The sequence below is a fragment of the Rhamphochromis sp. 'chilingali' genome (genome assembly GCF_963969265.1).
Source record: "Rhamphochromis sp. 'chilingali' genome assembly, chromosome: 10".
NCBI lineage: Eukaryota > Metazoa > Chordata > Actinopteri > Cichliformes > Cichlidae > Rhamphochromis > Rhamphochromis sp. 'chilingali'.
Genome location: NC_137937.1, coordinates 28225711 through 28243887, shown reverse-complemented (window position 1 = coordinate 28243887; position 18177 = coordinate 28225711). Strand labels below are relative to the sequence as shown.

Here is an 18177-nt window from a genome sequence, read left to right as displayed (position 1 = left end):
CACATTAGTCTGACTTTTAGCTTTGCACTGACCATCCCCACCCCCCGGGCCCTGGACTCGTACCGGTCCGTGAGTCGTTTGGTACCGGGCCGCGAGAGTTGAGGCTCAGGTGTGAAATATATGGTTTTCAGGGTTTTTATCGGTTTTCAGCATTATTTTGTTATCATTTTTATTGTTAACTCGGTTTTCCTCGGTCTTTTCATGTGTGTTATGAATAAATCTTCTTTTTTTCGGTACCGGTACTAGTTTTATTTTGTTGTATTTATCTGCGACACCTTAAAGGCCGGTCCGTGAAAATATTATCGGGCATAAACCGGTCCGTGACGCAAAAAAGGTTGGGGACCGCGGTTTTATTCTGTAATTGACTTAAAAGACGAATAACCAAATACCTCTCATCCTGCTGAACAGTATCCGTGTTTGTGACACTGGTTCCTCTTCATTGCTTCCCATCGTAACTTTGCAGAGAGAATTTGTCGCCTCTAACTTCATGCCAAATTATTCCCTTTTATACATGTAGAGTACTGCACAAAGGTTTAAAGGCATTTCAATGTTTAGGTTCTTATCATTCAAATAGTACCAGGGTGTCAGGGAACGGTCTGCTCAGCCAAACTCACATCATAGATGCCCAAATATTCAACCAAAGTCATAAAGCTATAAAGAAGTATCTTTAGCATCAAAAAGAAAACATCCTGACACCTTAGAGTCGGTCTTGGAAAGTCTGCAAGGTTTCATTTATTCTGGAAAACACTTATTTTTGACTCTGAGAATAATCATAATTTACAAAACAACATTCATGTTTTATTCAATATGACCCCAAAGAAGTCAATGAGCCAGTAAAGTCATGAACGCGTTTACTTTGATACAACCAGAAGTGTCTTTGCAATGACCATTACCACAGAAGACATGTTTGGCTTTACTTTTCAGACCCAGAAGCTACGTCCATCTTTTATAGAGTCTATCGTAATAACATACTTAGGCAGATGAGATGTGTTATTTCAATTATGTCGCCATCTCTTTTAATTTTGTTGATTAATGAACAAGCACAAATGTATCTTTTTCATATCTTTAATATGAATACGCAGCCATGAGGCCTAGTTGTATAGTACAGTGACAATATCCACGGATTGATTGCCTTAAATATTACACATTTTGCATAAATGAATAAATTCAATCTATATAATTGCACACCAAACTCCAGCGAGTCGGTAATTCCTCACTCCAGCTTCATCAGTTAAAGAATCGCCTTTTTTGTCCTTTTATTATATACAAGAGCACAATTTCTGCCTAATCTACTGCGCTGTTATTGTGTGACAATGAGTCAGCAGTACACAGCTAAACAGAATTGATGTACACTTGTGCCTTTCTAAATGTAATATCTTTGAAAGACCAATTTTACAATAATTTTACTTTTGTGACTCTGGCTTCTCATATGCAACCCTTCAATGAGAGGCTTGGGATGAGAGCACAAGACTTAATTCTTGCATGAGGCCCACTGTTGTTTTGTTAATGTGTTAGGGAACTTGGCTGAAGTTACTCTGCGTCACTCTGCGTTAAAATTAACTGCATGTGTAGTCAGTTAATTAACTTTGCACCTCAAGGCTTTGAAATGAAAGATGTGTACAAAAAGGGAGGGAAGGGGGTCAGAATGGGAGCAGGCACAACACAAACACAGACCAGTGGGACAAAGGAGAAAGAGAAAAACTGTTCAGTTACCTTTCCCAACATTCTTTTTGGTAGCTGACGAAGGAGAGGGAATCATAGGTAATTTCAACTCAGCACGATTTGACTCAGTCAGAAGGTAGTGGGACTTATAGGCATATGAACTTAATATGGTGTCAGTAAGGTCTTGCACTAACAGCCCTACACAAGACACACAGGAAGAGACGGGGGTGAGCCGCAGTCAAACTCGAAAATTACCCAAAGTTTACAAAAAGAGAAAGAACAAACACGCGTGCACAGCCACACAAACACACATACTCATACACAGTTGTAACACGCACAAAAAACAAAAGTAAAACAAAGTTGGTCTCAACAGAAAGAGGCCAGACAGTGCACTCAACTTGAAGTTAAATGTGAGGCTTAAACGAGCTAAAAGTCACAAAGAAAAAAGGATGTTTTCTTTCATCGGCACTCAGGACAGACGTGGTTCTTTTAAGTGGAGTGCAGTGTAACAGCCCGACTCGTTCATAGTATTAGTATCATGATGGAAAACAGACACAGCACTGCTATCCATGAACAACAAAGCCAAACATGAAACATGTAATATTAAAGATACCTAAATGAGATGTTACTGCGTCAAAAAGAGGTTAAAAGTGTATAAAAAACAAACAAACAAAAAAAAGATGACAATATGAGATGATGCAGGCAAGAAGAATCGATCTTGGATTTCGCCACAAGATTCAAATCGTCTGGTGTACGGTAATTAAGAACTGCTTGTGTCTGCAGCATGGGGCGAGGGGGAACGTCACTCCTTTGGCTCGGGGGTTTGTCGGTGTGTAGGGTGGGGAAAGCTTACCTCGGGCACACAGGAAGCACCATCCCACGTTGACGGGGGAGGTGAGGAGGCCGTTCTTCTTGGCGCTGCCGTGGTTGCTGCAGATCATGATGTGGTGAGTAAGGATGACACTGCCTGCCGCCACGCAGCTGTCGCTGGTGTGATAGGCCAACGGACAGCGGATACAACGAATCAGACGACCTGGAGGGGAAACAGATGAGAGAGAGAGCAGATTTTACCACAATCGTGGTATAAATTTGCCTTTATGTCTTTGGCCTTGTGACGTTCTCCAAGAAGGTCAAGGAAAAATGATTAGGTAGGAGGTAATCATTCTGGAGTATTCAACTGTACTCTAGGGCTGCTAAAAAATAAATACATAAAAAAAAAAGTAAAAGACAAAAAGAGGTGCACATGGTCTGGGTCTTTATGACCAGGGTGCAAACAGAGGCCCTCAAGCCATCCTGAAGACATGCACTGGAGTCACGTGAAGACACTGCTGGAAGTAGACAGGATGAGGTGTCCTTGTAGATCCGAGATGCAGGAAGCGGCAACTGTTCTGTTTTATGCAGATTACCTTCTTTTCGTGATCATTAAAAAACAAAAATGGAAGTATAATTGGAATCCAATTAATCACTCAGCCTAACAACACAGCTCTGCTCACTTCTTTTTACTGCTGAGATTCTATTAAAAACAAATAGGTCATATTCCTTTAATGGGCTCCAGCTGTAATTAAAGGAAAGCAAAAGGAAAAAGACAACCGACTACAGAGACTTCAGCTCCAAGTTATTGAAATCTATCTTCACAGTACTTAAACAACAAAACAGAATCTGACAATAGATTTTCCATAGGGCACAAGAAAACCTGGAGATTTGCGCAGTATTTACTCAGGTTTAAAAGGAAAAAAAAACTAAGCTAGACAAAATGGTAAGGCTAATTTTTGAACCTAAACTATTTTTTGAAAGAAGCCATCTGAGAAGCTCAGAGGGGAAATGTGACTTTTCAACATCTAAAATAGAACAAAGTGTTACAAAAACACAAGAGATCACAAGTCAAAAAGATTGAGAGTCACTGCTTTGGGCTGTGTAGACATATACTGAACAAAACAACACGAGTTTCTCCTGCTGGGACTGGATTTAAAATAAGTTCTTCATAAAAAGTTTTCTCCACTGTATTATAGAGACTGATGGCCTGCTGTGCCTAAGCACTATTGATTTGTATTTATTTATTTTAAATAAAAAAGCTTCAGCTATTTGCAAATGTATCTTTTTGGTACAACTGCTCTCATTAACATTTTCACATGAAAAAATATATAGATATTAAAAGTGGATTAAAGAACCAGAGAAACATGACTTGAGAAAAATCCAGTAAAGTAACAACCTAAAACGATTTGACTCCTATCAAAGTTGCACAGGTCCTCACCTGCATCCATTTACACTCATAATGATCTTAGGTATGTGAAAAGAAATCAGTGTTATTTGATTTTTCTTTGAATCATAAAGTTTTTTCCCCATTTGTATACAAAATATAATTCACTGAAAATGATTCTTTCAGTCCTTTTCAAAGTAATTTCATGCAAAACCAGAGCAGTGTCCGGTAGGTGTTAGGCGTGTTTTTTTTTCCTTTCCAGCCTTTCCTCTCTTCCCACTTGGATGACTTTCATGTCTGATGGCAAAGGTATAAATCAGTTCATTTTCCTAAGGGTTTCCCTGACATACTGGGATTGTTGTGGAGGGCTGCAACAACACACTTATAAAGAGATAAAATTAAAATGGAGCAGAATTGAGTTCCACTTATTATTACAGTCTTCCACTACAGTTCCAGTTTCTCATGTGGCCCCTTGGGAAAATGAACCACGCACCCCTGGTATAAATCATAGTTGTTGATATCACTTTTAGCACCTCTGCATCGAAGCGCATCTTTTCTCATTTGCAGATATTTCCTGCAGGATAATGTACGATCGCCTAAAGACCTTTCCAGGAGCAAGCCAGTTTACTTTCTCCAGTGCTCGACAGTCTCCAGGTACTTCTCACCAAACAGAACAATTGAACTTTGACATGAAGAGGATGTTTGTGCCAAGGCTGTCACCAAGTATTCTTCATTAAATCTGGCACAAGTTCTCCCACAGTCTGTTTTCTCTGAAGAAGACACTCCTATTTACTTCTAATGCATTTAACTCTTACATATTTCAACAAAGAATCACAAGCTTGATTTCAATGTGAGCTTTGTTCTATTAGTCAGTCAGTATCATCACCTAAGGAGTCTAAACTCCATTTTAATGACCCTTTTTCTATCTATCACCAGCTCACACCCCTACAGACTCAACCACGAAATTACTAAAGGCCACAGACAAAAAAGGGAAGCTGTTCTACCTTTACTGGCTCGTTGTGGGTCTCTCTCCAGACAGCAGGTTGAACAACTGTGCTGAGGGCAGCTGAAACCTCCACCTGGGCTGCTGGTGGTTCCCGGGAGTTTACGGACACAGTCCTCGTGATAGTAACAACCACATCCAGACACAGAGCAGCGCGTCACCTCCATGCCCACTGTTTTACAGCTAAAACAAGGATGGTTCCCTAGAAAAGGAATGTCAGAGAACGTGCTGTAGAAAAGCGCCAAACACTGCAAATATGATGGTAGATATGTAGTTGTGTTTGAATTCACTCACCTGTTCTACATTCTGTGCAGCTAAATCTTCCTTCAGGTGGGGACGACAAACCGAGACACTCCATGTGAAACTGCTTGTTGCAGTCACCTTCACATACCATCAAACCATCGCCGTACACCTCGCAGATCTACACAAAAACACAGAGAGTGAGGCAGTTTAAAAATATACCACACAAATATACCACACAACCAATGCCTGTAAATGTTTAGAAGAAAGAGCAGAACTGAGGCGAATCATGAGCAACGCTGACCTGGCACACAGTGTCCCTCTTGCTGGTGCTGCTGTCCTGACGGGACAGGCCAGAGTCCACAGACTGAGTATCTGAAGCATCTGCATCTGCTGCTGCTGGACTATCAAGACTCTTCCCAAATAAGCCCTGAAGCAGAGATGCACTGAATGTAAACCAGAGTGTTTAACCAATGCGTCGGGTGTGCAGACATTTTTTCTTATCTTACACTGGACCTTTGTGAATTGTATCCTCATCGAACCAAGCTGTTTAAGTTCCTCTCCCTTTACCCTACTTTTTCCTGATTGGCTGTACCTCGCAAACAGAAGCTTCTGCGCTCACAGTCAGAGCTGCGCACCTGAGATGACCAAATTAGGAATATCCACTCTCTACATATAAATCAAAGAGTAGGAAAAAACTGGCAAATGAGCAGCCCCAAGTCTGAGCTTGAGTTTGCAGGAATTACTTGTACGTCATCATAACAATACATATATGACAGGAATGACAAAAAGAGTATCAACTGCTTCAAGTGTCTTCTTTTCTTCAGCAGCAGAGAAGCCAAAGAATAATATAAAAACATGTAAATAATAAAAAAAATGATCATCCTTAAGAAGGTAAAAGCTTAAGAAGTGCTCATTTCTGGTTTTAAAGGGTGCAATGTTGGGATCTAAACAGGCCTATTGCTTACAGGAATAAAAATAAATTAATGCAATAAGAGCAAAATGAATCAGAGATAATGAAAACATGACTGAGATCGAATTTTGCACTATGAACAGTAAACATCTCTGCATGCATGGCAATAATGTATGGATATTTAGCCTCTGGACTAATGGAGAAAAATATTTTGTGTGCAGAAAAAAAGCCCTCGGTCATGTCATTCAAGGCTACCTGCGGGTCGTTGAGGCCTCTGGAGTCTGAATCAGACGTGTCTCTGTACTGAGATGAAGCCATTTCGACATCTGTTGATGCTCTGCTTCGCTTCTTCAGTGGCTTGCACGCATCTGAGATCTCACTAGCTCCTACACGATCACATGGGGGGGGGGAAGAAGAGACAGATTTTGTCTTTCTACAAGTACAAAGAGCTTCCATGACAAATGATTTACAGCGTGTGTGAATGAATGATCGCTCACCTTTCTGTGAACCTGTCCTCAGCGTGGTCTCTGGAGCCATCTCAGCCTGCAAGGAGATTAAAAGTGCAGGTTCAGGTTATCTCAGGTCTTCTTAGTTTGGATTCTAAGCTGTCTCATTCAATTTAATGAAACTATTCCTGCACAAAAATTCAGGAAAGTTTGCAAAACAAATCTGAATATAGCTCAACACGTGCATACCTGGATTATTTTGGAAGACAGATACACAATTTCACAGTTCTCCTGCCAACTCCTGCGGTGTAGGAAAAATACAGCTGCCCAAAGCTCTATCATATTACAAAATCCTTTTAGCAGCATTTTAGCATCTGATAAGCTTTCAAACTGCTAAAGCTGTTACGTGAACAGAAGTGCTAGGCTCATATTTCAATTTTTACTTTATTATATTTTTATATTCTATAAAAATCTATAAAAAAAGACAGGGAGAGAAAGGTATGGCATACTGATTCCCTGTGGAGGACTAATACCTGCTCTTTTTTGGTTTTCTTCTTAGGGACGAGATCGTTGCCTCTCTCTGACTCAGACCTGCTTCTGACACACCGCCGCTGAAGCTTCCTCTCTTGAGAACCTAAAAAAACAAAACAAAACACTAAGCTGCATCTCTTTCTGACTTTGTCAATTTAATCCATAAAATTGAGAAATGCAACAGAAACACTCTGCATGTCTGTGTTTCGCCAACCTTGCGGACTGCTGTGGTGTGATCCCGGAGATGAGGTCTGCTGCAATCCTCCCTCTTCACTCCTCCGACTCGCTGGGGAATCTCTCCTCTCCTCTCCCTCGTCCTCTCCTTCATCCCCATCTTCCTCCTCCTCTGGACTGGGCTCAGGTTTAGCTCTGCTGTCCTGCTGAAATCAACATTTGAATATTAGCTTACAGGATGTTTCTGCTGTGTACATCTTCTTCTGTCAGTTAGACCAACCTCAGGTGAGCAGTATCCCAGGTCGGGCTGCCTGCCTTCTCTCTCCACCCTCTCTTTCTTCTCTTCTTCTTTGTCCTTCTTTGGGGAGGCAGCTGCTTTTTTCTGGATAAGAGGCCAGTCACATTTTGTGATCTCCACATTCAGCCTCTTCATTGTGATAGAAAGAGGCAGCAGCTTCCTGGCAGCTGCCGTTTTCCACGTTTTGACCGGAGGCGGAGAGTCCTGCTGTGCTCGTGCATCACAGCCGGCATTCTGTTTCGGTGAGCTGGTCTTACGTTGGTCCCCCCTCTGGTTCTTATCTTCACTTGAGGCCTGGGAGTTTGCGTTGTCATCTGTGTTTGAAACACTACACTGTCTCCGTGGAAGCTGCCGTCGCGGAGGCTGCTCTCTATCTGGTGACTTTACATCTCGGTCCTCCTTCTTACTGATAGAGCTGCTTGAGCGCCGGCTTCGTTTCTCAGGTCTGATGTTGGGTTTCTTGCTGGGTGGGGCTTCAGTAGGGTCTGGGTCCACATAGATGAAGGTGTAGTTGTCAATTCGCTCCTGTCTCGTCATCAGAAAAGCATCCTCGGCGTGACCAACACCCACCTCCCACTGAGAACGTTCCCGCTGAGGGATAGGCTTCATTAGCTGATGAGAAAAAAAAGAAAACTCATGAACTTATAAACATGTACTAACCCTGGCATTCATGATTTTGGATTAACTGAAGGCTTTTCAGGGAGTTTTTAGAACAATAATAATAATAATAATTAAAAAAAAAAAAAAAAAGTGTTCCACATACTACATACATGACTAAAAACAAAAGAAGAGGTGTGCGGATCCAATAATTGGTATTGATTCGATATTGGTCAAAGATAGTGGGTAACACATTGGGGAAAATATAATCAGATGCTCCATTAGCCAAAACTACATGGTACAACCTCAGTTAACAGCATGCCATGAAGACAGATGTGACAAGTAACTGAGATTTAAGAATATCTGATTGGGTTAAACTGATATCTCGAGCTCAGACGTGTCTCCATGTAAATTTATTATTGGCTTAGCTGTGTAAGAGGGGAAAAAGACAGCATCAGATTACTAACCATCAGCATGGGAGATGAAAAAGTGGCACTGAGAAATCCCCACTATAAACACTGATGTTACATAAAGCTGTCTTATAATCCCAGTGAGGATGGGATGTCTGATGATGATGTTATGTGAAGAGGACAGCTCAGAATATGCCTTCATTAAGAAAAGGGAAAAATCTTTAAAAACAAATTAGACTTGCTCATTATTCTTTCAAACTAAGTATCCCAATTTTCACCCACTCAACAAAATCAAACATTTTTAAATGTGTGCCGCTGCAGAGGTCTAAAGCCTGAGCTTTTAACTCGAAAGGGATTACTTGCACATACGATGACCTCATTACTTGAAATTTTTTTTTTAATATCTTTAATATGAGCATCCACCATTGTTACAGTGGCTGAAAATAAGGAAAAGCATAGCAGGTCCACTATATGGTTAATTCTGGTTAAAGATTTTTGAAACAATCTTTTTAAAACCTGAAAACAACAAAAATTCTGTTTAAACAGTTTGTTTTCTTTAAGTCTTAAAAATAAATCTCCCATCTGTGCATACTTTGTGTCTCTCTACAGGGTTTGTGGTTTTGCGAAGTGTCTCTGACTGAAGCTCGTCAAACTGTTGCTTCCCCTGGTACATGACTATCCTCTTCTCGTGGATCCACGCTCGCTCTGCGACACTGCCAAAGAACTGGACGTGATATTCCCTGTGACCTGCACGGCAGCAGAGGAAAGAAAACAAGTTGCGGCACTTCTGTGTTTACACATTTACACACTTAAACTTGAACAACAAAGACGTTTAAGGGATTTTACCTCTGGTGTTGATGCGAGTGTGGACCTTCATCTGTGGGTCTGAGGACACCATGCAGGGCCACCAGGGGTAGGTACCCACCTTGGACCACACCAGATCTCCTATTACAAACTCCTTACAGAAGCCTGTCTCCTGGATCACTGATGGATGATGGACCTTAGGAACCTAAACATGAACAAGTCACTGTTATGTTTTCAAAATGTTTACTACAAACCACAGCAGCTGATCTGCGACGACTTCAAACTGCTTTGGTGAGTGAACATGAGCTCTTGCCTTCGGCGTCTTTGGTTCGGTTTTAATAACGGTCTTCGGAGGCTTCTCTGTCTGCACCGGCGGTGCTTCTTTTGGCGGCGGCTGGACGTGGGTGTCCTCTGTCTGGCCTGTGGTACCTGGCTGTGTTTGGCTCGTGTCCAGGCTCTGTTCCTGAGCTTGCAGCAGCAGTCTTGCACTCTTTTTCCTCTTCTCCTTCTTCCTCTCATGTCTGCGCTGCGCCTGAGCGGCCTCGTTCTTCTGAGACTCTTTCTGAAGACGGGGAAATAAACAGAAAGAAGTCAGCTGCGATGAGACGGCAGTTCATTTTGTTGTGTTTTTATAAAAGAAACAACTCAGAATTTCCTCAGATGTCCGCTGCTTTAGGGATTTTGAAGAATAATTAAAAGTAAACTAAGATGTGCACGGTAATAATTCCATTAAAAAATAAATGGACTGATAAGATTTCCAATTAATACGCACAGTTATTTTGCCAAGGTGTCTTGGGATTTAAACAGGACATTTTATGTTCATTTCCATCCGCATAATTTTATTCTTGGACTGCAGCAGAGTAGCTTTATGGTTAAAATAATCCTCATTTATCTAGTACTGAGCCTGGGTATACTCAGTTTATTTATCATCTGTCATTTGGGCTCTCTGTAAGTGAACTTCCTTCTGATTGGCTGCCTCTCATAAGCAAAAGCGACCTTCACACTTCCTGATAATGATATCCACTCCTTTCGAGATCATACGGAGTCAAGAGTTAAAAATTAATTTACAAAATAGAGCATTTAGACCAGTCTAAGTGTGAGCTTTTGGCTTACAAGTATTTGTCAACACACACTGACATCAATGCCTGACAATGTCCATGACAACATGGAAAAAGGGAGGAAAAAAACATTTTTAAAGAACACAATGTCTTTAAAATGGGAAAATAATTGTGTTTATGCAAGTTTTTCCTTTACTGAGCAGAAGCATAAGGTGCAGGAAAGCCAAAATGTAATGTAAAGTTCCACGCTGTATGTGGACTGGCCGAGCTTACGTGTTGGGCGGCTGTCTAAAAAAGTACATGAGGCATCATTGTTACAGTTTTTTAAGTTTTCGGCTTGCTTTTTCTTTCTGTTTGGTTTTGAGCATTTGTTTTCAATTCGGTACTATCCAAAATGAGTTTGCCTGTTTCACTTCAGTTTTTCATAATTTCCATCTTTTTAACTGTTACAATAGGGGAGGGCATGTTCAAATGACGCACCAAACTGACAAAGACTAATACCAAGGACATTTCCTGCGTATGATTTCCAAGTAGACAAGTTGTTAAACTTGGTTCTGTTTTTCTGAGGCCTAGTTTTTAAGCTTTATATAACTTAACTAAAACTGCTTTTCCACACCCAGTTTTAGTTTAGCTTTAGTTAACTATTAACTGTTATAGTAGAAGACACACAATTAGTTTATGCAATAATTAAAATAATCATTTATTGATGTCCCCAGACTGAAGTTCTGAAGCAAATTAGTTTGCAGCACCTCTGAACTATGTTTCACACGTCTTTCTCGGATTTAATTATTTATAAACCAAAGGAATAACAGACACGGGACGCAGCGGTTCAGATTAAAGTCAGTGTGTGCTTTCTTCTCATGCACAAACCTTTACCAGCAAACCCTTTAGGTTTACTAATACGCACATTAATAAAAACATACAAAGTTAAAAGCAAGGTTTTAAAATAAACACACACACAGAGCGAGTTTGTTAGTACAGCCATAAAGATTTGTGAAGAAACATGTGCTCATGTTAAAGAGGACTGCCAAACACGAGCAAATGTTAATAAAAACCTGACAATAAAACAATGTGAAAACTTCAGATGCTTGTTATATTTTGATAAAGTTTCTTTATCTGCATTTTTTTTTATTCCTGTGAGAAAAAACAATTTAAAGATTTTTAAAACAAAAGGAGCAACAACCAGTTAATTCTGTTCTTTGACAGGCTGAAACCAGCATTAGTTTAATATTTATCCTTAGAATCAGAATCAGAATCAGAATACTTTATTGATCCCTGGGGGAAATTATTTTTTGTTACAGTGCTCCATTTTAAACCAACATTAAGACAAGACAGACAATACACTAACTAAGAATAGTACAATAATAATTAAGTTCCCTAAATAATTAAACTTGTGCTTTTTACGTGATCTTTACTCTTCCTAGAAAGAAAGAAAGAAAGAAAGAAAGAAAGAAAGAAAGAAAGAAAGAAAGAAAGAAAGAAAGAAGAACTGTCTGCAACACTGTGAACAAACTGAGCTGAAGGTCATCACAGTTATCTGGTATTCAACATTAGCTGTGAACGAGATCTCTAATCGTTTTCGTTTTGATCCTCTAATTGATTATGTTGCTAATCATTTCAGCTCTAACATCAAGTAAGAAGTTTTTCTTAACTTTATATAAATATAAAACATTAGTCCTTGTCTTTTTCAGAGAGACAGTACAGCAGATTGGCCGCAACCTCAACCAGAATCGTTCAAATCTGGTAAATTTTATTAAATCCTCTGGCAGTAGCTGACCAGAGCTAAATGACGATAGTATGTATGCATACATTATATAAAGACTAGAAAATGCACTTTCACCCCATGACCTCCATTTGAACAGCTCTTGTTATCTTGCTATCCAAACTTTGATTAAATTAAAGGGGCTGATCCTGATAATGTGCAGCCTTTAAGCTTCTGGAGAGTTTTTAAACTCATCAATAACCCACGTGTTGTCATTGATGGCAATCAGAGGTTCTTCAGCTCTGTTCTACCACATGAAAAAAAAAAAATGTTTGAAGCAATTTTGAAAAGGAGATAGCAGTCAGATCATGCATCTTTTTCATTATATGAAATAATAATAAAAAAAGAAAACAACACTGTGCGCACCTGTGCAGATTTCCACATTTCCACCTAATCTTCTGCACTAAAAAGCATCTTTGGAAGAATAAACAAAAAGGTAAAAAGAAATGTTGCCTAAAAGGCTGTTGGCAGTTACCTGCAGTTCTTGCAGCAGGTCTCCGCACAGCGCAGACTCGAACAGCTCTTTGCCGTTCTGATACGTCTTTATGATCTTCAGCTTGATCTCCGGAGAGCTGGTTTTCTTCAGGACCCCACCAGAAGCACTGGATGGGGCGTGCGTGGGCTGAGACGAAGGGGTGTTGTCCACAAGTGAGGGGGGAGGACTGGACGAAGGCAGGTGTAACGGGGGAGGAGGGGGCAGGTTGTGAGTCATGATGTGAGGTGTCTGGTGTAGGTGATGCTGGGTGGGCAGGGGTGGCGGTGGAGGACTCTGCGGGTGTGAGTGGGTTTGTATGTGAGGTGGATTTGAGTGGATGTGGAGCGAATGGTGGTGGTGATGGGGATGATGATGATGGTGGTGGTGGAGGTGTGGGTGATGTGTGGACAGTGGGGGTGAAACGGGAGACAGAGGTCTTTCCTGGAGACCGGGACCTCTCAGGACGGTCCCCTCCACCGACACGAGGCCGTGGTCCCCGTAGCTCCGTATGGCCCCATAGCCATTAGCAGAGCCGTTGGGGAACTGCGAGTACATGGAGAATTTAGCCTGCGGTTCGTATATGCCCAAACCCGGCGGGTAGCCATTGGGGACCTGCGGCATGTCCTCCGAAGCCGATGGCGGGTACGGAAACTCTGCATCCAGGGCTGCATCGTAGGAGGGACCACCATCCTCACCCGGGTCACTGCCGGTGTCGCAGGTGCCTTCCTGTCTGATGTTGGCGGAGTCAATGAGCTGAGGGGGTTGCTGAATTGTATTTCCCATGATCCCTTGCATGAAAGAGAAGGAGAAATCCATTGTTGGGCTCCTGCATCCTTAACTGTCTTTTTCTTTGACTGGACCTGCCGACAGAGGTACACACAACTGAATGAACCGCAGGAAAGCTCAACAAGCACACAGCCAATAGTCACCAAGACCTTAGCTTCTATCCTTCAGGAATTATTAACAGATTATTTAACACAGAGCAACAGATTAACACTGCACACATCTGTGTTTCTGGGTTGGCCTTTTTTATTTAACTTTCTAGCAGTGTATTAAGCAAACTTGTTTGCAAATTAAAGCTTCACTCTGGAATCCCAAATTGTCACACACTGACACTTGGTGTCACATCTGAACCCACGGTTACCGTTTTTTAAGCCTCATTTTCAATGAAAAAGGCATATTTAAACCTAAACAATAATCCTTTCTCTAAATGGAACCAAGCAGATTTGGTGTCTGAAACGTATCAAACTGCAGCTGTAAATGAAGAGAAACTAAGAGCAAAGACAGAGTAACATCATCTGGTTTTTTGGCTCCCACAGTAAACACAAGGACTGTTTATTATTATACGAATAAAATAGCTAGAAAAACATCAGAATAACAGAGTTTATTTTTTGTTTATGACCACTGATCTGGGCTTTGGTAAATCTTTCTCACTGCAGATAAACACACGGGACTGTCATAAGTTCTGGAAAGAAGTCAGCCATCTACCGAATTGGTTTGCCATGTATCAGCTGTTTTCTGGTTAAAATATCTAGAAATTTCTGCTAATAATATAGTGTGAAACTTCTAACTCTGACTTGTAGAAGCACACACCTCTCCTCCCTTACAAACTCAGGGTTAGCTGACCATTAACTACACAACTTTAATTATCACTTCAGTGGCAGTTTCACCAGGCTCCTACTCCTCAAATCTGAGTTTTAGAGCAGCAGTTTGAATTATGTGGGATTTTTTTTTTTAAACAGATGCACTGAGGAGATCTGCAGAATACTCATTATAATGATTACTGTGATAAACTCACAGGGTGGTCTGAATTGCAGACCCCATAAATCCCCATATTATCATCACAAACTCGGGTCATCTTCGTAGTGTATACTGAGAGGTCGTGCAAGCTCCTGTTCACAAGCTTTAGGTGATTTTTATGTGTTTATTTTCATCAACACAAACACATGGTGGCCTGCTTGCACAAAACAAAAGAGCAGCTACCAGAGGTGGGTTTGACCTCATGCACTGAACACTTTTAACCACCAGAGCTGATATAATTAATTGGGTTTAAAGTGTTGAGTGGGTAATCTGCTCCTCTTGTTGCGGTTTAACTTGTTAGCAGCTTTGCGAAGGGTGAACAACGGTGATGTAAACATCCAAAAGATGTCATCCAGCGGTCACTAGTCTCCTATAAGGACTTGTAGTATAACTTGGGTGTATATATAGTGTGGCAGAGATCAATAGCTGGCTATAGATGTGTTATTTTAATCAAACATAACAAAAAAGACGGGTGCATGCATGGGCATAACAAGGTTTCAATGACTGATCTTACAGCTTCCTGCGATGTTAGCTTGAAGCTACCTGGCACCAAAGGCATCGAAATGGAAATACAGGAGCCGTTTAAACGGTTAAAAGGCGAAGCACACGACGGGGATGTGGCTGTATGTCTTTCTGACACACTCGGGGACACATTTCCATTTATTAATGTTTTCTAATCCATCTAAGCGCACATGAAACAAGATGAAAGGAGGTGGAAGGGGAGGAGGGGGGAGAAAGCTAATGTTGGGTAGGCTAACGCTAACGCTGCCAATATGGCTGCCTGGTACCCCTTTAAATCAAATTGTCTGCCGTGATTATACCTCCATCACTGACGGTTTGTGGGGGGAAAATGTGCCCGAAAGCAAGCTGGCTACGACTGAAAACGAGGAGATGCAACATGCAGAGGCGGCCAACACTGAGCAGTAGCACCAGCAGCAGCACGGATTTTGATAGCGAGTCGAAAGATGCAGGAAAATACACAAAAAAATGTCAATACCTTCAGCGTGTCCCATTCTAAACACATACACCAGCCAGCAATGCTTCCTCGTTTAATCTACAGGAGGAGGAGGAGAAGGAGAAGGAGGGGGGTACAAAATAATAATAAAAAAATAATAATAATCCTGTGATGTTGGTAAAGCTCAGGCCTTTTCGTTTTAACGCAATTCTCCACAGAGAGGAGGAGGAGGACTCGATCTGGTCGCTGCCCAATCCCAACGCGGGGCTCTTCGTCAGTGCGAGGACCCGAAAACCTCAATCTGATCGCAACCCCCTTCCTGTCCTCTTCTTCATAATAATCTCTAGCACCCTCTTCCTCCGGTTTAACAAAAGCGCTCTGCCCTTTTTTTTCTTTTAAATTCTCGGTGGATCCAGCTCCTCAGCTCAGCGCCAAAATCACACTGATGCAGCCTGCAAGCAAGGGTCACCAGAGGCACCCCGGGAGCTGTAGTTTATATCTTACATTTGGTTAAACAGGAGGAAAAAGGCATCTGAAATGCACGGAAATAAAGGAGGAAACGCATGTGTGGGGGGTTTCATTTATTTATTTATTTTTAATGGGCTACACAAGAACATTTTACTGCTCGTATCGTGGATAAACACTGTTAAATATTTGATTTTTTTTTTTAAATCATTATTGTTATTATATTTTTATCTCTGTGTCCACGGCACCATGTATCTACGCTTGCAGCAGGCTCTCCGATTGGCTTTTACGCGCCTCCTCGCCTGATCTGCTTCTCAGGGGGAGGAGGTGGAAAAAAGAAAGAGCTGTCACTCTGCCTCTTGTTTCTTGTTCCTGCATGTTGTTCCTGCAAGTGTTATTAGGAACACTTCCTTTCATATATCAAGGATTTCGTTCAGCAAGAAAGTGCCAGGTTTAAAGTCAAAGTCAAAGTCAAAGTCAACTTTATTGTCAATTCTGCCACATGTACAGGACATACAGAGAATAGAAACTTCGTTACTCTCAATCCCTAGATAAAATAGAAAATGAACATTTAAATATAAGAGTGATTAAAAATGCAAGTAAAATATTTTAAAGTAAAAAAAATTAAATAATATAATACAATTTTACATATAACAAGAAAGCTATACAATATACAATATAAGGGTAAATGACATTGAGTGCAAACCAGGCAGAGTAGTGCAAATAGGCAAATAGTGCAAATGGAGATTTGGTAATGTACGGTATGAGATAGTGTAACACAAAGTCTTATGAGGGTGGATGGATGGATGGATGTTCTCCCCAAATACAGGGGAGTCCAAACACATGGATAATACTTTATAATACAGTCCTGTAATTAAATGGAATTTTAATGTATTTTATTTGAAATTACAATGTAATTTATTATTGTCATTATTTACCCACAAATACTTAAATATAGGCAAAAACAATATTTTCCCATCTTACATTGTAAGTACACTGTGCTTTTTGGAGGGAGTGCTCTATATTATAGAGCAGTTTGACTTTTACATGCTTTATACTGTAAGTAATTTAAAGTTCGGTATAAGCATAACATCCATCATGCATAATAATGAATATTAAATAATAATGTAAAAAAAAAGATGTAAAAACACAAGATTTAATGTTTAACACAACAGCTGCTACTAAAATATCTGTTTTTTCCCCTTTTTTATTGATTTGTGAATAATCTGTCAAATCTCTAAAGGCTTTTGCAAAGACAATATGTGTGAATTGCAGCTTTCTTATCGTTGAACATTATCTTGTGTATTGATCTGGTCACTGTTTGTCTGCCAGATTGTGCTCTGTCTCCGGTTTCTACCATGCAAATGCTTCCTTAGAAAACGCCAAACTTTTGTGTATGAGAAATCTCTGTCAGTTGGAGCAGCAATTTTCAGACTGTGGCTCAATTAAAAACCAGTGTGCTACTTCCACCGATGTCCGTGTAACTAAAATTTCAACCTGGTCTTTGTCATTTTTTATTAATAATAAACATAAAAAATAAAATAATGGTATGTCAGGTGTGAAGTAGAGCATGGCAGAAGAAGTTATAGAACCAGTAAATTAGAAAAACAGTCTGGCTTCTGACCTTCTCTTTTGATGCGTATTTCCCAGAATCAGAGGCGGAGCCAGACATTTGAAACACCCGGGGCTTAGCCCAAAGAGTAGTATGCATGTGGGATTTTTTTTTTTTTTTTTTGGGGGGGGGGGGGTGTAGAAATGACTGAAAGATTAATAGGCTCTGTTCAAAAAAGAATGACTTCATAGAGGGAAAAATATATATCACATGTGCAGGACACCTTAAACTAGTTTTTTAATTAAGCAGCGAGGCAGAACAAGGTCAGGGCTGTATCAAGACACGAGGACTAAACCCCAATTCAACCAGACCCAGAACTGATCCAGAATTAAAACAGGACTACAACAGTTCAAAATCAGGACTACTGAGGACTTAACCAAGACAGAACCAGAATCAGAACTAGATGATAGCAGCACTAAAAATCATCATAGACCTGCACTACACTTATTTTTTAATTCTACCAAAGTACAATATTTAGATTGAGAAAAGTTTATATAATTATTTAGCCTTGTTGTGCAAACAAGCCTGCAAAACTTAATAAATATAGAATTTGAAAAATAACAAACCTAAAAAGAAACACTAGGTACGAGATACATGAGGACCTATGATACGGTGATACTTTTGGTAAACAACCATTTGACTAACATGTGTGTCTCACCTGCTCCTGTTCATCTGTTCAGTCCTCGTTCTCCTCTCTCTCTCTCTTTGTGCTGACAATCATCAAATATACAGTTGAAACCAGATATTTATGTACTCTTCAGATAAAAACACTTTT

At 40.5% G+C, this 18177-nt stretch overlaps 1 protein-coding gene across 3 annotated transcripts in view; it reads right to left on the bottom strand.

The window, feature by feature from the left end:
• nsd3 (nuclear receptor binding SET domain protein 3) overlaps positions 1-15949 on the bottom strand; it is a 28351-nt gene extending 12402 nt beyond the window's left edge. Inside the window, exons 1-15 of one of the 3 annotated variants that reach the window (XM_080893786.1) lie at positions 15368-15949; positions 12571-13430; positions 9589-9837; positions 9318-9480; positions 9064-9218; positions 7447-8076; positions 7207-7369; positions 6995-7095; positions 6513-6558; positions 6271-6401; positions 5407-5532; positions 5157-5283; positions 4864-5064; positions 2516-2695; positions 1714-1860 (exon numbers count right to left, since the gene is read on the bottom strand). In XM_080893786.1, coding sequence (XP_080749912.1) covers positions 1714-1860; positions 2516-2695; positions 4864-5064; positions 5157-5283; positions 5407-5532; positions 6271-6401; positions 6513-6558; positions 6995-7095; positions 7207-7369; positions 7447-8076; positions 9064-9218; positions 9318-9480; positions 9589-9837; positions 12571-13386 — 3235 coding nt within the window. In that variant the 5' untranslated portion in view covers positions 13387-13430; positions 15368-15949. Of the gene's footprint in view, positions 1-1713; positions 1861-2515; positions 2696-4863; positions 5065-5156; positions 5284-5406; positions 5533-6270; positions 6402-6512; positions 6559-6994; positions 7096-7206; positions 7373-7446; positions 8077-9063; positions 9219-9317; positions 9481-9588; positions 9838-12570; positions 13431-15367 lie in introns of all 3 variants that reach the window. The other 2 variants (XM_080893785.1, XM_080893787.1) reach the window with 2 other exon arrangements.
• Between the last annotated feature and the right edge of the window lie 2228 nt (positions 15950-18177).